General features: G+C 43.7%; 1 protein-coding gene across 2 annotated transcripts in view; it reads left to right on the top strand.

Moving 5' to 3' along the window:
- Positions 1-16,354, top strand: part of LOC118398724 (mitogen-activated protein kinase kinase kinase 5-like) — a 55,245-nt gene that overhangs the window by 26,125 nt on the left and 12,766 nt on the right. For both annotated transcript variants that reach the window (XR_004828677.2, XM_035794365.2), the window contains exons 4-18: positions 833-1,026; positions 2,075-2,243; positions 2,812-2,918; positions 5,121-5,291; positions 5,920-6,032; positions 7,088-7,247; positions 7,498-7,651; positions 9,385-9,492; positions 9,704-9,756; positions 10,451-10,546; positions 10,891-10,972; positions 11,575-11,708; positions 14,328-14,455; positions 14,730-14,866; positions 15,378-15,483. Coding sequence is in view for 1 of the 2 variants with exons in the window: in XM_035794365.2 (XP_035650258.1) it covers positions 833-1,026; positions 2,075-2,243; positions 2,812-2,918; positions 5,121-5,291; positions 5,920-6,032; positions 7,088-7,247; positions 7,498-7,651; positions 9,385-9,492; positions 9,704-9,756; positions 10,451-10,546; positions 10,891-10,972; positions 11,575-11,708; positions 14,328-14,455; positions 14,730-14,866; positions 15,378-15,483 (1,912 nt within the window). In the remaining variant the exon portion in view is untranslated. The remainder of the gene's footprint in view (positions 1-832; positions 1,027-2,074; positions 2,244-2,811; positions 2,919-5,120; positions 5,292-5,919; positions 6,033-7,087; positions 7,248-7,497; positions 7,652-9,384; positions 9,493-9,703; positions 9,757-10,450; positions 10,547-10,890; positions 10,973-11,574; positions 11,709-14,327; positions 14,456-14,729; positions 14,867-15,377; positions 15,484-16,354) is intronic.

Genomic DNA, 16,354 nt, shown 5'->3' on the forward strand with positions numbered 1-16,354 from the left:
TGGCATGACTGATGTCTTAAAAATAAGATTGCAGGAGAGGAAGCAGTTTTACTGTGGAACATTCCGGTTTCTACAGGCAGAAGTTGAGCATCTGTTCACTTCCTTTTGTTGCAAGTGTGAGTTGCAAGCACACCGGATGTGTTCTTGAAGATGGAATTGAAACAGAGAAGTTAAAAGTTAGCCACTGACTGTGCACTCAGGATTCATCCCTTTCCGTAACCTACTGTAGCCTACATGTTCAAGTATATTTAGGATCCATCAATTCAAACTTTTCAAGTGCTGAGTGTTGAGTATACTGAACATGACAGACTAAATTGACATCAATGATAGATTTACTGCAAATACAGTTGCAAATACAAATACAGTACTAAGACAGACGTGGTTTGAATTGATTTCCATGAGCAACGTGAATGGAGTTTTAAAGCTAGTTCTGCCCTGAGGGCAGTGTGAGCAGCCCGGTTAAACAGATCCTTATGCCACTCTCATTACTGATGTGGATCTATCCCCCAGGATACTGGCTCTTTAGACAAACTCAATTATGTCCATGGGTACAACCACACCAGTGTCCCTGCAGATCAGATTCTCCTCCTTCTGTCACAACACTATGTCACAAAATGACCAGCACAAGGCAGTCCCATACCACTGTCCTCCCATTGTATATAACGCATGCAGTCAACATGCAATGTAATATAATCTAACAGAAACAACCTATGCATTAGCACGGTACCAGACCTGTTTGTGTTTTATGATCATCCAGCACAAACAGATCTGGGACCAGGCGACCTCTGTATGTTTACGACCCAAGAAATTGCTGCTTTCTGTTTCCCTCCAGACATGCTCAGCCAACTACAGTTTCATCCCGTACATGGTGACGCCGCACAACAAGGTGTACTGCTGCGAGAGCAGCCTGATGAAGGGCCTGACAGAGCTGATGCAGCCCAGCTTCGAGATGCTGCTGGGACCAATCTGCATGCCCCTGCTGGACCGCTTCGTCCAGCTGCTCAAGGTGCCCCAGGCTAACTCCTGGTGAGTCGTAGAGGGATGTGTAGCCTGGGATCCTAGGCCTAAAGCTCCTGCTGATTAGGTTGTTGGGGTTAGAAACTGGGCTGCTATAGGCCTAAGTCACATGTTTGCTGTTCTCACACCTTGATGTAGTGAAACGGGTGTCACCTCGCTAGGGAAGGTGTGAACATGCACATCAAGGTGATGATTACAGAGCTATTATTGCCAACAGAGGTGTATTATCATGAACTAAAGTGTACTGTATAACAGCTGGATTTTGTGTTGTCTTGTGTAATTGTCTGTGGTTGATTAAGCAACATGGATGACTAGCTGGTGAAGTGCGGTATGACTGTAGCTATACTGTAGTTTAATGGAGTCATCGAAAGTCTTGTTACCCGATAAGCTTTACTTAATTTAAAATGTGCAATGTTTTTTGTTTGTCTGTTCTTCTTTTCATCAGATATTGCACTTCATGAGTATTCCTCAGAGGCCATTGTATTATCCAATTCACTCCTTTTGGATAATACATGATGCATTACTTTATTTGGTGTGTCCCTCTGCAACACTTTGGCTTGCATAGCAATCTCAGTTTTAATGTTAGCATTGCTTAGTTCTGTCCTAATGGTTAAGGCTTCTCTCTCTGCCAATATTCAGCAACAGCCTCTCTTCTAGGAATATGGAGTCATATTTCAGAGAGCTGAGATAAAAGTGCAGCTCCAACAGTAGAGTGAAGAATACTTTGAAGGGGCTTACCAGGGAACACATTCATGAGCTCCACATTCAGCTGCCGCGAGGAAATAAATAACTGACATATTGCATATGTTTACGGGGGTAGACTATTTATAATGGTGTCAGGCAAGGCAAGATCAAAGACACTGTAGCCTATATAAAAAGTTGCCTCAGAGGAATAGATACAACCGTTTATAACTGAAAATAATGTATCTATCCCCATTCCTCATGTTTATTTCCCCAGAAAGTCACATCAATACATAATAATGGTTTATTTGCAGAAAACTTGATTTCTAGTGTGAAATAACATCTCTCTGTGAATCTCTCCGGTACCCATTCACAGCCAATACTTCAGAGAAACCATTCTCAACGAGATTCGGAAAGTGCGGGAATTGTTCACAGGGATGGAGCTGGCCTCAGAACTCAGCCGAATTCAACAACGATTGGACAACGTAGAGTGCCTTTCAGCTGACATCGTCATCAACCTGCTTCTGTCCTACAGGGACATCCAGGTACATTTAGCCTTCTTCAGCTTGTCAGATGCTATCGGCATGGGCCATTTAGATAGACTGAAATGCCTCAGCATAAATGTTTTATGGCCTCCCTCAATCCATTTTCTAACTAAATCATTCTTCTGAGATAATTTTATCTTGGGCTTCCAGTGGAAAGCTGCAGATTAAGTTTTTGTCATCTTCCTGTGGAAAATCTGCAACTGCACTGCAGTCTGTTCTCTATGCATTGCCATGCCATTCACCCTACACCCTCCCATCCTGCCAGCCATAGGCAGCCACCCGTCACATTAATAAATGGTGTCAACAACAAGAGATACAAGAAGAGGCTGAATTATTCAACATGATTTAGATAAATATATACTGGACAAAAAATGGTGGAAGAGGGGACATTTGTTTATTGAAGTACTTGAAGAAGCTGACAATGTCCTTCCCAAAGCAGTGACTTTGTAAGGGAACAAGGACATAGATATTTTAGGTTTCATGTAAACTATAGAAACCAAGATGTGGCTGAGTGGGTACATGATTTTCAATCCAACGATCTGTTTTTCTATGCTTGTTTGTAATGTAGGATTATGAATCCATAGTGAAGCTGGTGGAGACCTTGGAGAAGCTTCCTACATTCGACCCTGTGGCCAATCCCCATGTCAAGTTCCACCATGCCTTTGCACTGAATCGGTAAGACCCCCAGTATGTGACACCTGTTTTTTTCTATACACGCACACACACACACACACACACAAACACACACACACACACCCATAACATGCATGTGCTGAGCATGTGTCTGTGCTCTGAGTCGGAACATCCCACATGTTCAGCTTGGAAAGTATTTTACTGCCTGATCTTTAACGTGCCGCCTCACTTGTAAATGCACACTGGGTTTCCAAGCAAGTTGCTCTATCATTTCGGAGCCTTTGTAAAATTCCTGCATGCTACAACGCAACATTGGTGTCTGGCCAGTTACGAGAACATTTCACACGCTCAGAGAGACGTATTAATAAAGCTGTTGCACATTCTTTGCATAATTGGGAAAACATTGAATGGCCCGAAAATGAAGATGGTTGCCATGAGTCTATGTGTTTGTTTAGACAGCAGCCCATTTGTCTCCCCCAACTAGAGGTGGTGCATGACTCAGCAGTTTAGTGCACCATAGCGAAATATTGCCATTATCCTGAAACAATGAGGCATGGATGATTCTAATTAAATCTCTTCTTTTAAACATGTCTGACAAGCAGAGTTTTCTGTTGAGTAATTGGTTGAGAAAACGGCAGCAGCAGGGATGTAAATGTCAAAACCTTTCCTGTTTCACTCCCTCCCTCCTTCCCCTCCATGTTTGACTGTTGGATGACTGGAGTGGGCTAGGCTGACTCACTGCTTAGCTTTGCCCCCCTCCAGTTGCCGTTCAGCGACACACTAGTGTGAAGTGAAAGCTGGGGAGCGGAGAGCAGCCTGAGCTGCAGCCTCCATTAAAGGTGCCCTATTCCCATTCCCTCTGGAAAGGCTCCATGGAAAAAGCTGCTCGTTCCTATGCTTTAATTAACATCCATCTGTCATTAATTAGCTGGCTAGCTAGTTCACCAATTCACTGTTCAAGTCTTCATAATTTGCACGTCTGAATTTACAATTAAAATTGGTTAGTTCAGCTTTTCCTCTAGCTAAACAGCTGATAAACACCGTTGTATGAATGCTAGCTCAATAGATCGTGTCAATTGTTAGCTAGCTAGCTTGACAAGAGCAAACTCAGCATTTTTTGTCCAAATTATTGAATTGAAAATGCATATCAAAGTAATTTGTTGAGCCTCCCGGGTGGCGCAGTGGTTAAGGGCGCGACCGGGAGGTCCGTGTGGCGATGCACAATTGGCCTAGCGTCGTCCGGGTTAGGGAGGGTTTGGCCGGTAGGGAAATCCTTGTCTCATCGCGCACCAGCGACTCCTGTGGCAGGCCGGGCACAGTGCACGCTAACCAAGGTTGCCAGGTGCGCAGTGTTTCCTCCGACACATTGGTGCGGCTGGCTTCCGGGTTGGATGGCGCTGTGTTAAGAGGCAGTGCGGCTTGGTTGGGTTGTGTATCGGAGGACGCATGACTTTCAACCTTCGTCTCTCCCGAGCCCGTATGGGAGTTGTAGCGATGAGACAAGATAGTAGCTACTAAACAATTGGATACCACGAAATTGGGGAGAAAAAGGGGTAAAAAAAAATTTTTAAATTAAAAAGTAATTTGTTGAACATTTTAACATAATTGTGTTATTAAATAAACGTAATACTCACATTCCACAAAGTTATTCCTCTTTATTCTGGAAAATGTTCTATGAAGAGGTGACTTCCGTCCGCCATTAGTTGTTGCCGGAATTTGGGAGTTTTACCTGCTTCGCAAGGTGTCATGGGATATCCTACCTGGCGAAGGAAACATCCAGAGAGGTAGGGTCGAATTTAATAGGCCTATATTCTAAAATCAGTGATAGGCCGACATTGGATGCTGACTCAAAATCTTCCAAATGAAGGTAGGGCATACAATTTTAAGTTAGGACATTTTTTAAAAATGAACCTTTATTTAACTAGGCATGTCAGTTAATTAAGAACAAATTCTTATTTACAATGACGGCCTACCCCGGCCAAACCCTAACGATGCTAGGCCAATTGTGCGCCGCCCTATGGGGTTGTGATACAGCCTGGAATCGAACCAGGGTCTGTAGTGACACCTCTAGCACTGAAATGCAGTGCCTTAGACCGCCGCGCCACCGGCGGTCTACCTTGATGCACTATCCTTGCCCGATTGATGACACCCTATTCCCTATAAAAGTAGTGCACAAGGAAATAGGATACAATTTGGAACTCTTGTCTGTCTCTGACCATTGGGTCTTCCCTCTGTCGTTTTCAGGAGGAACCTCCCGGGGGACCGTCAGAAGGCCCTGGACATCATGCTGCCCCTGGTGAAGGCTGACAACCAGGTGGCCTCAGACATCTACTGCCTTGTGGGACGCATCTACAAGGACATGTTCTTAGAGTCCCACTTCGCTGACAAGGAGAGCAGGGACAGTGGCACGGCCTGGTGAGAGCTGCACACACACACGCACACACACTGGTGAAAGCCTGGCTGCTGATGAGTCATTACCTCTCACTCCCCTCTCACTCCTCACTAGCCAGAGTAGCAAAGACCACCTCTCAACTACAGATAATGAACATCTATGTCATCTGACATGGAGCAGAGAGGCTGCAAGGTCTGGCAGAAGCTGATTTGAAACGGCACCACCACCAGTGATAAATTGAAGATAATTGCGATCTCCCTGGAATGGTTATGTCTCGCATCGAGACGATTTATGGCATCTCATTAGAATAACTCCCCCTCGGGCAACCTTGTCCTCTGTTCCAACCCAGACAATGTCTTTGGAGAGCCTTCTCATGTTATTCATACTCATTCCTTCAGTGGAACAGATTGCTCATTAAGTAAATTAGGGTTTTTATTTGCGAGTGCCAAGCTTTGTGCAAGTGGTTCCTCTGTGCACCCTGCCAAATAAGGATGCTTTTTACAAAACTAGGGAGATGAAAAGTTCTCACTAAGGAGTTCTCACTAAGGACACTTCAGCAATTACTGTAGGAACATCATGTCTGATTTAAAAAATGAAGCATAGTGTGTAATATTGGTGATTCTAAGTTAGCTTCTCTGTCGTTCCTCTCAGGTTTAAGAAGGGGTTTGAGTCTGAGCCGACACTACACTCTGGCATCAACTATGCCGTTCTACTCCTGGCAGCGGGACACCAGTTTGACGCCTCCTTCGAGCTCCGCAAAGTCGGTGAGTATTGACTAACACTTTATTCTCCTTGATATCTAATGTTTTGCCTTGAGCTGCCTGAGTTTTGTGCTGTTTGGCTCCCAATCCCCTGTGTTTACTGTGAAATCTGAGGCTCAGAAAGTAGCACAGGAATGTGACAAACAGGACAGACAATCCTGGGAATCAACCGTGGGCCTCCTCCAAGTCCCTGCTCCCCCCCTGCTCTCCTCTAATCTGCCCTGTCCTGGGCTGCCTGAGCAGGACATGTAGTGGCAGCTTCCCTCAGCGAGGCCAAAAATAACAACCATGCCCCATTATCGCTCTGCAATTTAGTAGCAACATGGCAAGTACCTACTAAGATTCACCAATCTACATTTCAGGTGAAATGCTTGACATAAGAGTAAGCTCTACAGTGCCCAGCCTATTCCCAAACCCCTGCTGTGCAGTACATCCCATTGTGTTCTCCTTCGCTAAGTATCTGATCTCTGTGAAGAATTATAAACTGGGTGGTTCAAGCCCTGAAGGCTGATTGGCTGACAACCGTGGTATATCAGACCGTATACCACGGGTATGACAACTCTTTTTTTTACTGCTCTAAGGCACATCAGGGGTTTGTGATATATGGCCAATATACCACAGCTATGGGATATGTCCAGAGGCTCTCCTGTATTTAGTTGTGCGTAAGAACAGCCCTTAGCCGTGGTATATTGGCCATATAACACACCTCCTCTGGCCATATTGTTTAAATAACACATGGTATAAAAATAACACAAAATCGGTCAAAATAGGACACAGTATCTTGAAACGTTGCACAATAAAACGGAAGGATTCAACAGTGTGGAGTATCTTTCTTTTATATTATAATAATACACAGGAGGTCGGTGGCACCTTAATTGCGGAGGAGGGGCTCGTGGTAAGGGCTTGAGCAGAATATGTGGAATGGTATTAAATACATTATTTCTTTGTGTTTGATGCCATTCCATTTGCTCGGTTCCAGCCATTATTATGAGCCGTCTTCACTCAGCAGCCTCCACTGTTGTAATATGTCCCTGACCTGACCTTGTTGTTCTCTCCAGGAGTGAAGCTGAGCAGCCTACTGGGGAAGAAGGGCAGCCTGGATAAGCTGCAGAGCTACTGGGATGTGGGTTTCTTCCTGGGGGCTAGCATCCTGGCCTGTGACAACACCAGGGTCATACAGGCCTCCGAGAAACTCTTCAAATTGAAGGCCCCTGTCTGGTGAGCGAGGATGTTTTTTATTTTTTACATTTAAAGCTCAACATGTAGTGAACTTATTTCAACCTATTTTGCACAATTTAAATGTGCTTTCGTCTTTCGTAGTCAGTCAGTGGCCTATTTTCTTTTGGTGCTCAAGATTTAAACAATCTATTCAAACTTATTTAGCTCTGTTTAACTGACTTTTCTTTTCCTGCAGTCGAAGGCCTTTTACATTTCTTTTAAGCTATCATCTGTGTTGACTGCAACCCAGGTATCTGCGCTCTCTTGTGGAGACCATCCTGATTTACCAGCACTTCAAAAAGCCGTCTGTAGATCAGCCGCCGCCCAAACAGGAACTGGTGGACTTTTGGATGGACTTCCTGGTGGAGGCCACAAAGAAAGACGTCTCGTCTGTCCGCTTCCCGGTATGTGTCGCATGCTCTCTTTGCCTTCCTTCCTGGGATTCTTCACTGTTTAGACTTGACCTTGACAGTTAGACATATACAGTCCCAGTAAATAGTCATTCTAGGGTTTTTCTTTATTTTGTAGAATAATAGTGAAGACATCAAAACTATGAAATAACACATAAGGAATCATGAAGTAACCAAATAATTGTTAAACAAATCAAAATATATTTTATATTTCAGATTCTTCAAAGTAGCCACCCTTTGCCTTGATGACAGCTTTGCACACTCTTGGCATTCTCTAAACCAGCTCCATGAGTTTGTCACCTGGAATGCATTTCAATTAACAGGTGTGCCTTGTTAAAAGTTCATTTGTGGAATTTCTTTCCTTCTTTTGAGCCAATCAGTTGTGTTGTGATAAGGTAGGGGTGATATACAGAATAAAGCCCTATTTGGTAAAAGACCAAGTCCATATTATGTCAAGAAGAGCTCAAATGAGCAAAGAGAACAACAGTCCATCATCACTTTAAGACATAAAATTCTGTCAGTCCGGAAAATGTCAAGAACTTTTAAAGTTTTTTCAAGTGCAGTCCCAAAAACCATGAAGCTCTATGATGAAACTGTCTCTCATGAGGACCGCCAAAGGAAAGGAAGACCCAGAGATACCTCTGCTGCAGAGGATAAGTTCATTAGAGTCAACTGCACCTCCAATTGCAGCTCAAAAAAATGCTTCACAGAGTTCAAGTAACAGACACATCTCAACATCAACTGTTAAGAGGAGACTGTGTGAATCAGGCCTTCATGGTAGAATTTCTGCAAAGAAACCACTACGAAAGGACACCAATATGAAGAAGAGACATGCTTGGGCCAATAAACACGATCAATGGACATTAGACCGGTGGAAATCTGTCCTTTGGTCTGATGAGTCCAAATTTGAGATTTTTGGTTCCACCTGCCGTGTCTTTGTGAGACGCAGAGTAGGTGAATGGATGATCTCCGCATGTGTGGTTCCCACCGTGAAGCATGGAGGAGGAGATGTGATAGTGTGTGGGTGCTTTGCTGGTGACATTGCCAGTGATTTATTTAGAATTCACTTAACCAGCATGGCTACCACTGCATTCTGCAGCGATACCCCATCCCATCTGGTTTGTGCTTAGTGGGACTATAATTTGTTTTTCAACAGGACAATGACCCGAACACACCTCCAGGCTGTGTAAGGGCTATTTGACCAAGGAGAGTGATGGAGTGCTGCATCAGATGACTTGGCCTCCATAATCACCCAACCTCAACCCAATTGAGATGGTTTGGGATGAGTTGGACCACATAGTGAAGGAAAAGCAGCCAACAACTGCTCAGCATATGTGGGAACTCCTTCAAGACTGTTGGAAAAGCACTCCTCATGAAGCTGGTTGAGAGAATGCAAAGAGTGTGCAGTGCTGTCATCAAGGCAATGGGTGGCTACTTTGAAGAATCTGAAATATAAAATATATTTTGATTTGTTTAACACTTTTTTGGTTACGTCATGATTCCATATGTGTTATTTCATAGTTTTGATGTATTCACTATTATTCTACCATGTAGAAAATAGTACAAATTAAGAAAACCCCTTGAATGAGTAGGTGTGTCCAAACTTTTGACTGGTGCTCTACATCAACCATAACAGTGGTACCAGCTGGGGCAGTTTTCCTACACTGTTTATTTTCTCTGCTTTATTGTGAAATGTCTTGATGTCCTATTGGTTGTCCTTTTTCCAGGTGTTGATATTGGAGCCCACTAAAGTCTACCTGCCTTCGTACTTGTCCATAAACAACGATGTGGAGGAGAACACTGTCTCCATCTGGCATGTTTCCCCTGATGACAAGGTAAGTTACTGACCACAGGAAGAGTGTGTGACAACTGCCTTGTGTCTGCTTTGTGTCTCAGAAAAGAAGTACAGCATTGGAGTACAGCCCTGCCTGTCTGTCTATATGTCCGTCTCTCTGTCTCTGTCTCTCTCTGTCTCTCTATTCCCTGACACATTTTAATCAGTCACCAGAGGTACTGACGTTCATGTTTTTCTGATCGTTCTAACAGCACAGGGGGGTCCATGAGTGGAACTTCAGGGCCATGTCAGTACGGGGTGTCAGGTTGGTGATCTCACAGCTGTCCTGTTCTACACACTCATTGTAACGTATGGGCAATAAAGACTGCTCTCTACTCTCCTCTCCTCTACTCTCCTCTGTAACTTATGCCAACAACATAACAGATTATAATGTGGCCACCTGGTTCCCAAGGCAATATTAGTCAGAGATGGTCCCTCAATGCCTCATCCTCCTTCCCCCTCCAACTGATCTCCCACTTCAGAGGGCCTCTGTGAGATGTTGCTAGGGAGCGTATTTTTGTTTTTGCCCACTCGCCCTCCAGTGTACTAGGAGTGTACTTGGCTGCAGCAGTGTGCCATGGTGGGCTGAATACAACCACTCATTCTCTGCTCTGGTCAGCCCTGGCCTTAGTTAACTGGCTTAAAATCCCTGTTCGCTCAGCTGAACACTGGTGGAGACTCAACAGTGTGTATGTGTGTGTGGGAATGAATGTTCAGAGTTATATTCATTCTTTCAAGTTACTGTAACTTGTTGTATGTGATTGAGTGAAGAACATAGTTAGGTTGTAAGAGACTTGCAGCTCTGGTGAAAAGAAGACGCTTCTGCACTTAGAGACTACTGGAATGATTTCTCAGAAGTTTCTGGCTACACCTAGACATCCAGTCTATGCCAGTGTTCTATAGATGTCATGTGAATTCACCTGTCGTCTTTTCTCTAACTGTCAACTCATCTTCCTCAGTATTTCCAAGTTTGACGAGCGCAGTGCCTTCCTGTATGTGCTGCACAACTCAGAGGACTTTCAGATCTACTTCTGCACAGAGATGCACTGCAAAAGGTCTGTCTGTCCCTCTGTGCCGTGATTGCGCCATCTCACAAGCACATGAGCTGTTCGCCAAGGGAGTGTCTGTACTGTAGACTTGTGACTCTCACAATGAAGAACCAAAGCACAGCTAGCCAGTCTCAATAGCTCCACAGTGTGAGTCAGTGAGTCAGTGCTGGTGTGATGGGGGTTTGTGAGTGTGTGAAAGGGTGCTTGTCTGGGCTTTGTGTTATTTCACGACTGCTCTTGTGACATATTTTTAAGTGTGGTGAAGGTTATCTGGTGTTTGTGTGGGTGTAAATTGAGTATTTCATCTCAAATGTGGAACGGTACTGATGTGACTGCTCTGTGTGTTGCAGGTTCTGTGATCTGGTCAACAGCATCGCAGAGGAAGCATGGAAAGGCCCGGAAGAAGGGGAGTGTGACATTGACGCCCTAGAGGTGAAGGAGGAGAGAAGGATACTCCTTTTCTAGCCACATTCTTTTATTTCTATGTTATTTCCAACAGGATTACCTGATGTACAGTATATGTATACAAGATCTAGGATGTATTCAGCAGAAACAGTCTCTCTGATATAAAACCAGATACAGGCCATGTAAAGTGTTGAAATGGTTAGAGACAACTTCCTACAGTGTGAAAGTAGGTCACGCTGCTCATGCAATGGAAACCAACAGAGTGTACTGTATGAAAAGCAACTGTCCCTCTATTCACCTGTTCTCCCAGTGGTGCGCCAAAACAATTACCTGTGAATAATTACCCAAAACAATGACACAGCCTCTTCCTGCCAAACACTAGCATGGCCCAGATCAGATGCCCCAATAGTTTTTTGAACACTGTTTGATCTGGCCCATACCTTGCCAAGCTCCCATTTCCCTTTGTTTCTATCAGTTAGTACCCAGCCACAACTGTCACTTTATAGATCACTTGTTCTTAGATATACCTATATATCCCTGTTATAACTCTAGATTGTAATGGTCCTTGAAGTTAACATGCAACAAAATGTAATCTTTAACATAATGTCCTCCTGTGCTTGACTCTTCAGTACGACTATGAGTATAATGAGCATGGAGAGAGGGTAGTTCTGGGAAAAGGGACGTTTGGAGTAGTGTATGCCGGCCGGGACCTTAGCAACCAGGTGCGGCTGGCCATCAAGGAGATACCGGAGAGAGACAGCAGGTAAGAGAACATGTAAACTAGACTTTCTCCAAAAAGACCCTACCAATCAGCTTCTACCATTCCCCCATCCATGACACTTTCACTGTCTTTTTATCACGCACTTTGCTAATGGAAGGCTGTATAGCAAAAGGTCCCCGTGTCATTATGTAAAGTGAGTGAGTGGTAATTCAGAGCATAACAACTGAAGTGGTTTCCTGAGAGTGGTCATTTGATTGGCAGATAGAAGGGGCGCCAAAGCAGTCGTTTGAGCCGTCCACTGTGTTAGCTCTGTGCTAGACCTGCTCTCCTGCGGTGTGTCCGTTCCCTGGGACACCAGTGTTATACAGTGCTGCTTGAAAAGTATGTGAACCCCTTGTGCAATTACAGATTTTTGGGTTTTTTACCATGAAATCTTCATCTAATCAGAACCAGTCTTTTTGTTCTGACAAAACAGGTTTATATTTAATGCCATATGTTGGTGTAGAGGAAATCATGCGTGTAGTAGAAAAACAACATTAAAAAGTAATTAGTGCAGTTGCAAAAATAAGTGAACCCCAAGTTGCATTGGTTAAATCAAGTAGGTAAGTAGAATAAGGTGGGTAAGTAAATAATTGTGTACCAAATGAACCAATCAAAGGAGAGATTGTCAGGAAAGAGTTTGGATGGGACTCTGATAAATAGAGATAAGAAACCTGGTCAGTTTGGTGTTACCCATCCAGGTCAACACAAAGCACACCATGCTGAGAGGAAAGGAGATCTCTGAGGATATCAGGAGGAGGGTTGTGAGAGCACATCAGTCTGGGAAAGGCTATAAAATCATCTCAAAAAGATTGAGCTCCATCAGTCCACTGTGAGGCAAATCATTTACAAATGGAGATCATTTAACATGACAGCAACTCAGCCTAGAAGTGGACGCTCTTCCAAAATAAAAAGAGCCACAAGAACAATAATAAATCTGGTAAAAGCCAACCCAAACATAAGATCTGGAGATTTGCAGACCTCCCTTGCTGCATCTCAAGTGACTGTGCATGCTTCAACAACAATAAGAAGAACACTGAATAGAAATGCCTCTGCTCTCAAAAGATAACTTTGACAGAGACCACCTGGACAAACCTGAAGGTTTCTGGTAGTTCATTCTCTGAACCGATGAGTCCCAAATGGACTGTTCTGGTCATAATCAACACCACTATGGTTGGCGAAAATCCAACACTGCCTACCACCAAAATAACCTTATCGCAATAGTCAAGCATAGTGTTGGGAATGTCAAGATCTGGGGCTGCTTTTCCTCCTCTGGACCTGGATGACTCCACATCATTAAGGGAACCATGAAGTCTGAGGTGTACCAGGAGATTCTTGAACAGAACGTCAGGCCATCAGTCAAGGAGCTAAAGTTGGGCCGGAAATGGGTCTTCCAACAAGACAAGGACCCAAAGCATTCAAGCAAATCTACCAAAGAATGACTCAGGAGAAAGAAGATTTGTGTTTTGGGTTGGCCAAGTTAAAGTCCTGACCTAAATCCAATCGAGATGGTGTCGCAGGACCTGAAGCGGGCAGTTCATGCCAGACACCCCTCAATCCTCACTCAATTGGCTGAGTTCTGTAAGGGGGAGTGGGCAAAAATCCCTCAAAACAGATGTCAGAGACTGATTACTGGCTATAGGAGACGTTTACTCCAAGTTATCACTGCTAATGGAGGTGCCACAAGCTATTGACTAAAGGGGTTCACATATTTTTGCACACATCAAATCTGAGTTAAATAAACCACTTTTGTTAAATAAACAATGAAAATATATAATTTACTTGGAATGTATTTATTATGAATTGGGGTTTAGATGAGGATTTTATATGTTTATTTTAATATTTTATAGCAAAACTAATGACTAGCACTGTAGGATTCACATACTATCAAGCAGCACTGTACTATAAACCTGATCGAGTGACTTGGCAATGAAAATAATAGGGGGGAAATGGTCGCCTAGCAACTAGTGTACCAAGCACTCTACTCCATTTCCTTGCCTTGTGTTGCGCTACACTGCCTTCCCCCACCATCTCTGGTCTACTCATTGTTCCAACTACTCCTGGCTTATTATGGGACTCTTTCAGAGCCCAATCAGCCCAGAAAATTCCTCTGTCACGCATTGTTCCACTCATCACATTACAAGTCATCAGAGGGCTCTCATGGGCTAACTCAAATGTGTGAATAATTATTATTAATCACTAAGAAGGAACTCTGAAGTATCCTCTCAGGGGGGAAAACAATCTAATTAAGTGTCTGATTCAGTAGAATAGTGGGAGAATGTATCTAGTCTTATTATTTATGGTGTGAAGTTTGAACATTTATTTCTCAGTAAAGTGTCTTCGTCCTCTTTAGTTTGAATTGACCATTGTGTGCGTGCTCGTGCGTGTGCGTGTGTGTGTGTGTGTGTGTGTGTGTGTGTGTGTGTGTGTGTGTGTGTGTGTGTGTGTGTGTGTGTGTGTGTGTGTGTGTGTGTGTGTGTGTGTGTGTGTGTGTGTGTGTGTGTGTGTGTGTGTGTGTGTGTGTGTGTGTGTGTGTGTGTGTGTGTGTGTGTGTGTGTGAGAGAGAGAGAGAATATCCTGCTCTTTCTCCTGGGAGATGTAACAGCGGATGTTCTGTCCAAGGTACTCTCAGCCCCTCCATGAGGAGATTGCCCTTCACAAACATCTGAAGCACAAGAATATTGTGCAGTACTTGGGCTCCATCAGCGAGAATGGTTTTATCAAGATCTTCATGGAGCAGGTTCCCGGAGGTAAGAGGGCTATCCGTGCAGCATTAGAAAGGTAAAATTATCTTGTCAATGCCCAACCATTTCTTATAAGCCCATGTTGCATCTTTACTCAGTGAAAGACAACAAGAAGCAACTACATTTCCTCCACTACACCTAGAAACAAATAAAAACACATATCTTGTCTGATTTATGTAATACGTATCCTGGCTTACTGATTGAATGCACTACCGTCCTACTGATAGTAAACCAGAATGTATTTATATGTATTCGACTTTGTCCTGTGGTTTGCCTCCAGGAAGCCTGTCTGCTCTGCTGAGGTCTAAATGGGGCCCTCTGAAGAACAACGAACCCACCATCGGCTTCTACACCAGACAGATCCTGGAGGGACTCAAATACCTCCATGACAACCAGATTGCTCACAGAGACATCAAGGTGAAGCCTGGTCTATTTCAAAGCCTTTGGCCAATGTGCAGTATGCGCCTAGACAGTAGGGAGGCCACATTCATGTCGGTGGTACAGAAATGATTTGATTTGTAAGTGGCGCCTGGTTCTAGTATGATGACTTCCCCTTATCATCCTACCGGAAGGTTAACGTGACGTGGCATAACTCAATCTCAGTCATAAATAATAAAACACACTGACCACACTCCCATCCCATAATAGAAACATTAATTTAGGTTAGCATACTCTTTCTCACATACCCAGGACAAGATAGGCCTCTAAATTCTGCCTCATTTAACAATAGTGTCTCATCAAATGACCTTAACAGCCATTTACGTCAAGTGGTGAATATAGCCCACTGTAACAACTGTTGCTGATTGCCTTCTAGGAAATACCTTAGATTACTAGGCTGTTATCATAGTCATTGGGTTAAGTCTAATGAATGGAGATTACTTGGAATGGAGCTCTTTTATAATCCTCTTGGTTGTCTTTATATCCACAGGGTGATAATGTGCTCATAAACACATATAGCGGAGTTCTGAAGATATCTGACTTTGGTACCTCTAAAAGGCTGGCTGGGATCAACCCATGGACTGAGACTTTCACTGGTATGTACTGGTCTGCCTGACTGGGTTTATAACAACTGGTGTTTATTGGTCTGCCTGACTGGGTTAATAACAACTGGTGTGTACTGGTCTGCCTGACTGGGTTAATAACAACTGGTATGTACTGGTCTGCCTGACTGGGTTCATAACAACTGGTGTGTACTGGTCTGCCTGACTGGGTTAATAACAACTGGTATGTACTGGTCTGTCTGACTGGGTTTATAACAACTGGTATGTACTGGTCTGTTTGACTGGGTTTATATCAACTGGTATGTACTGGTCTGTCTGACTGGGTTTATAACAGCTGGTATGTACTGGTCTGTCTGACTGGGTTTATAACAACTGGTGTGTACTGGTCTGTCTGACTGGGTTTATAACAACTGGTGTGTACTGGTCTGTCTGACTGGGTTTATAACAGCTGGTATGTACTGGTCTGTCTGACTGAGTTTATAACAGCTGGTATGTACTGGTCTGTCTGACTGGGTTTATAACTGGTCTGTATAACCACTGAGCTTCCTCTCCCTACATTGTCAAAAAATGCCTTGATGGAACAGGTTGTTTGAAAATGGGCTGAACCCTCAACCAAAACAGTGATCCCACTCACTATTTACAATTATAGTTCTGCTGAGATTTAATCTCTAAGAAACTATTTGTGTTGTGTGTTTGAGGATTTATCTTGTTTTAGCTCATCATCCTGTAAATTACGTATCTCAGAATAGCCTGCCGTTGATATTCAGAGTGGTCAGGTCAAGATGCCAGGGTTATGCCAGCGCTGACATTGTGGCAGCCAATGATAGCACAGCTTGACCCATTTGTTAAGACCATCTGATTGGAGCATAGAGATGCACCTTCGCATCCTGAAACCATCCAGTAG

Source organism: Oncorhynchus keta, chromosome 19 (genome assembly GCF_023373465.1).
Source record: "Oncorhynchus keta strain PuntledgeMale-10-30-2019 chromosome 19, Oket_V2, whole genome shotgun sequence".
NCBI lineage: Eukaryota > Metazoa > Chordata > Actinopteri > Salmoniformes > Salmonidae > Oncorhynchus > Oncorhynchus keta.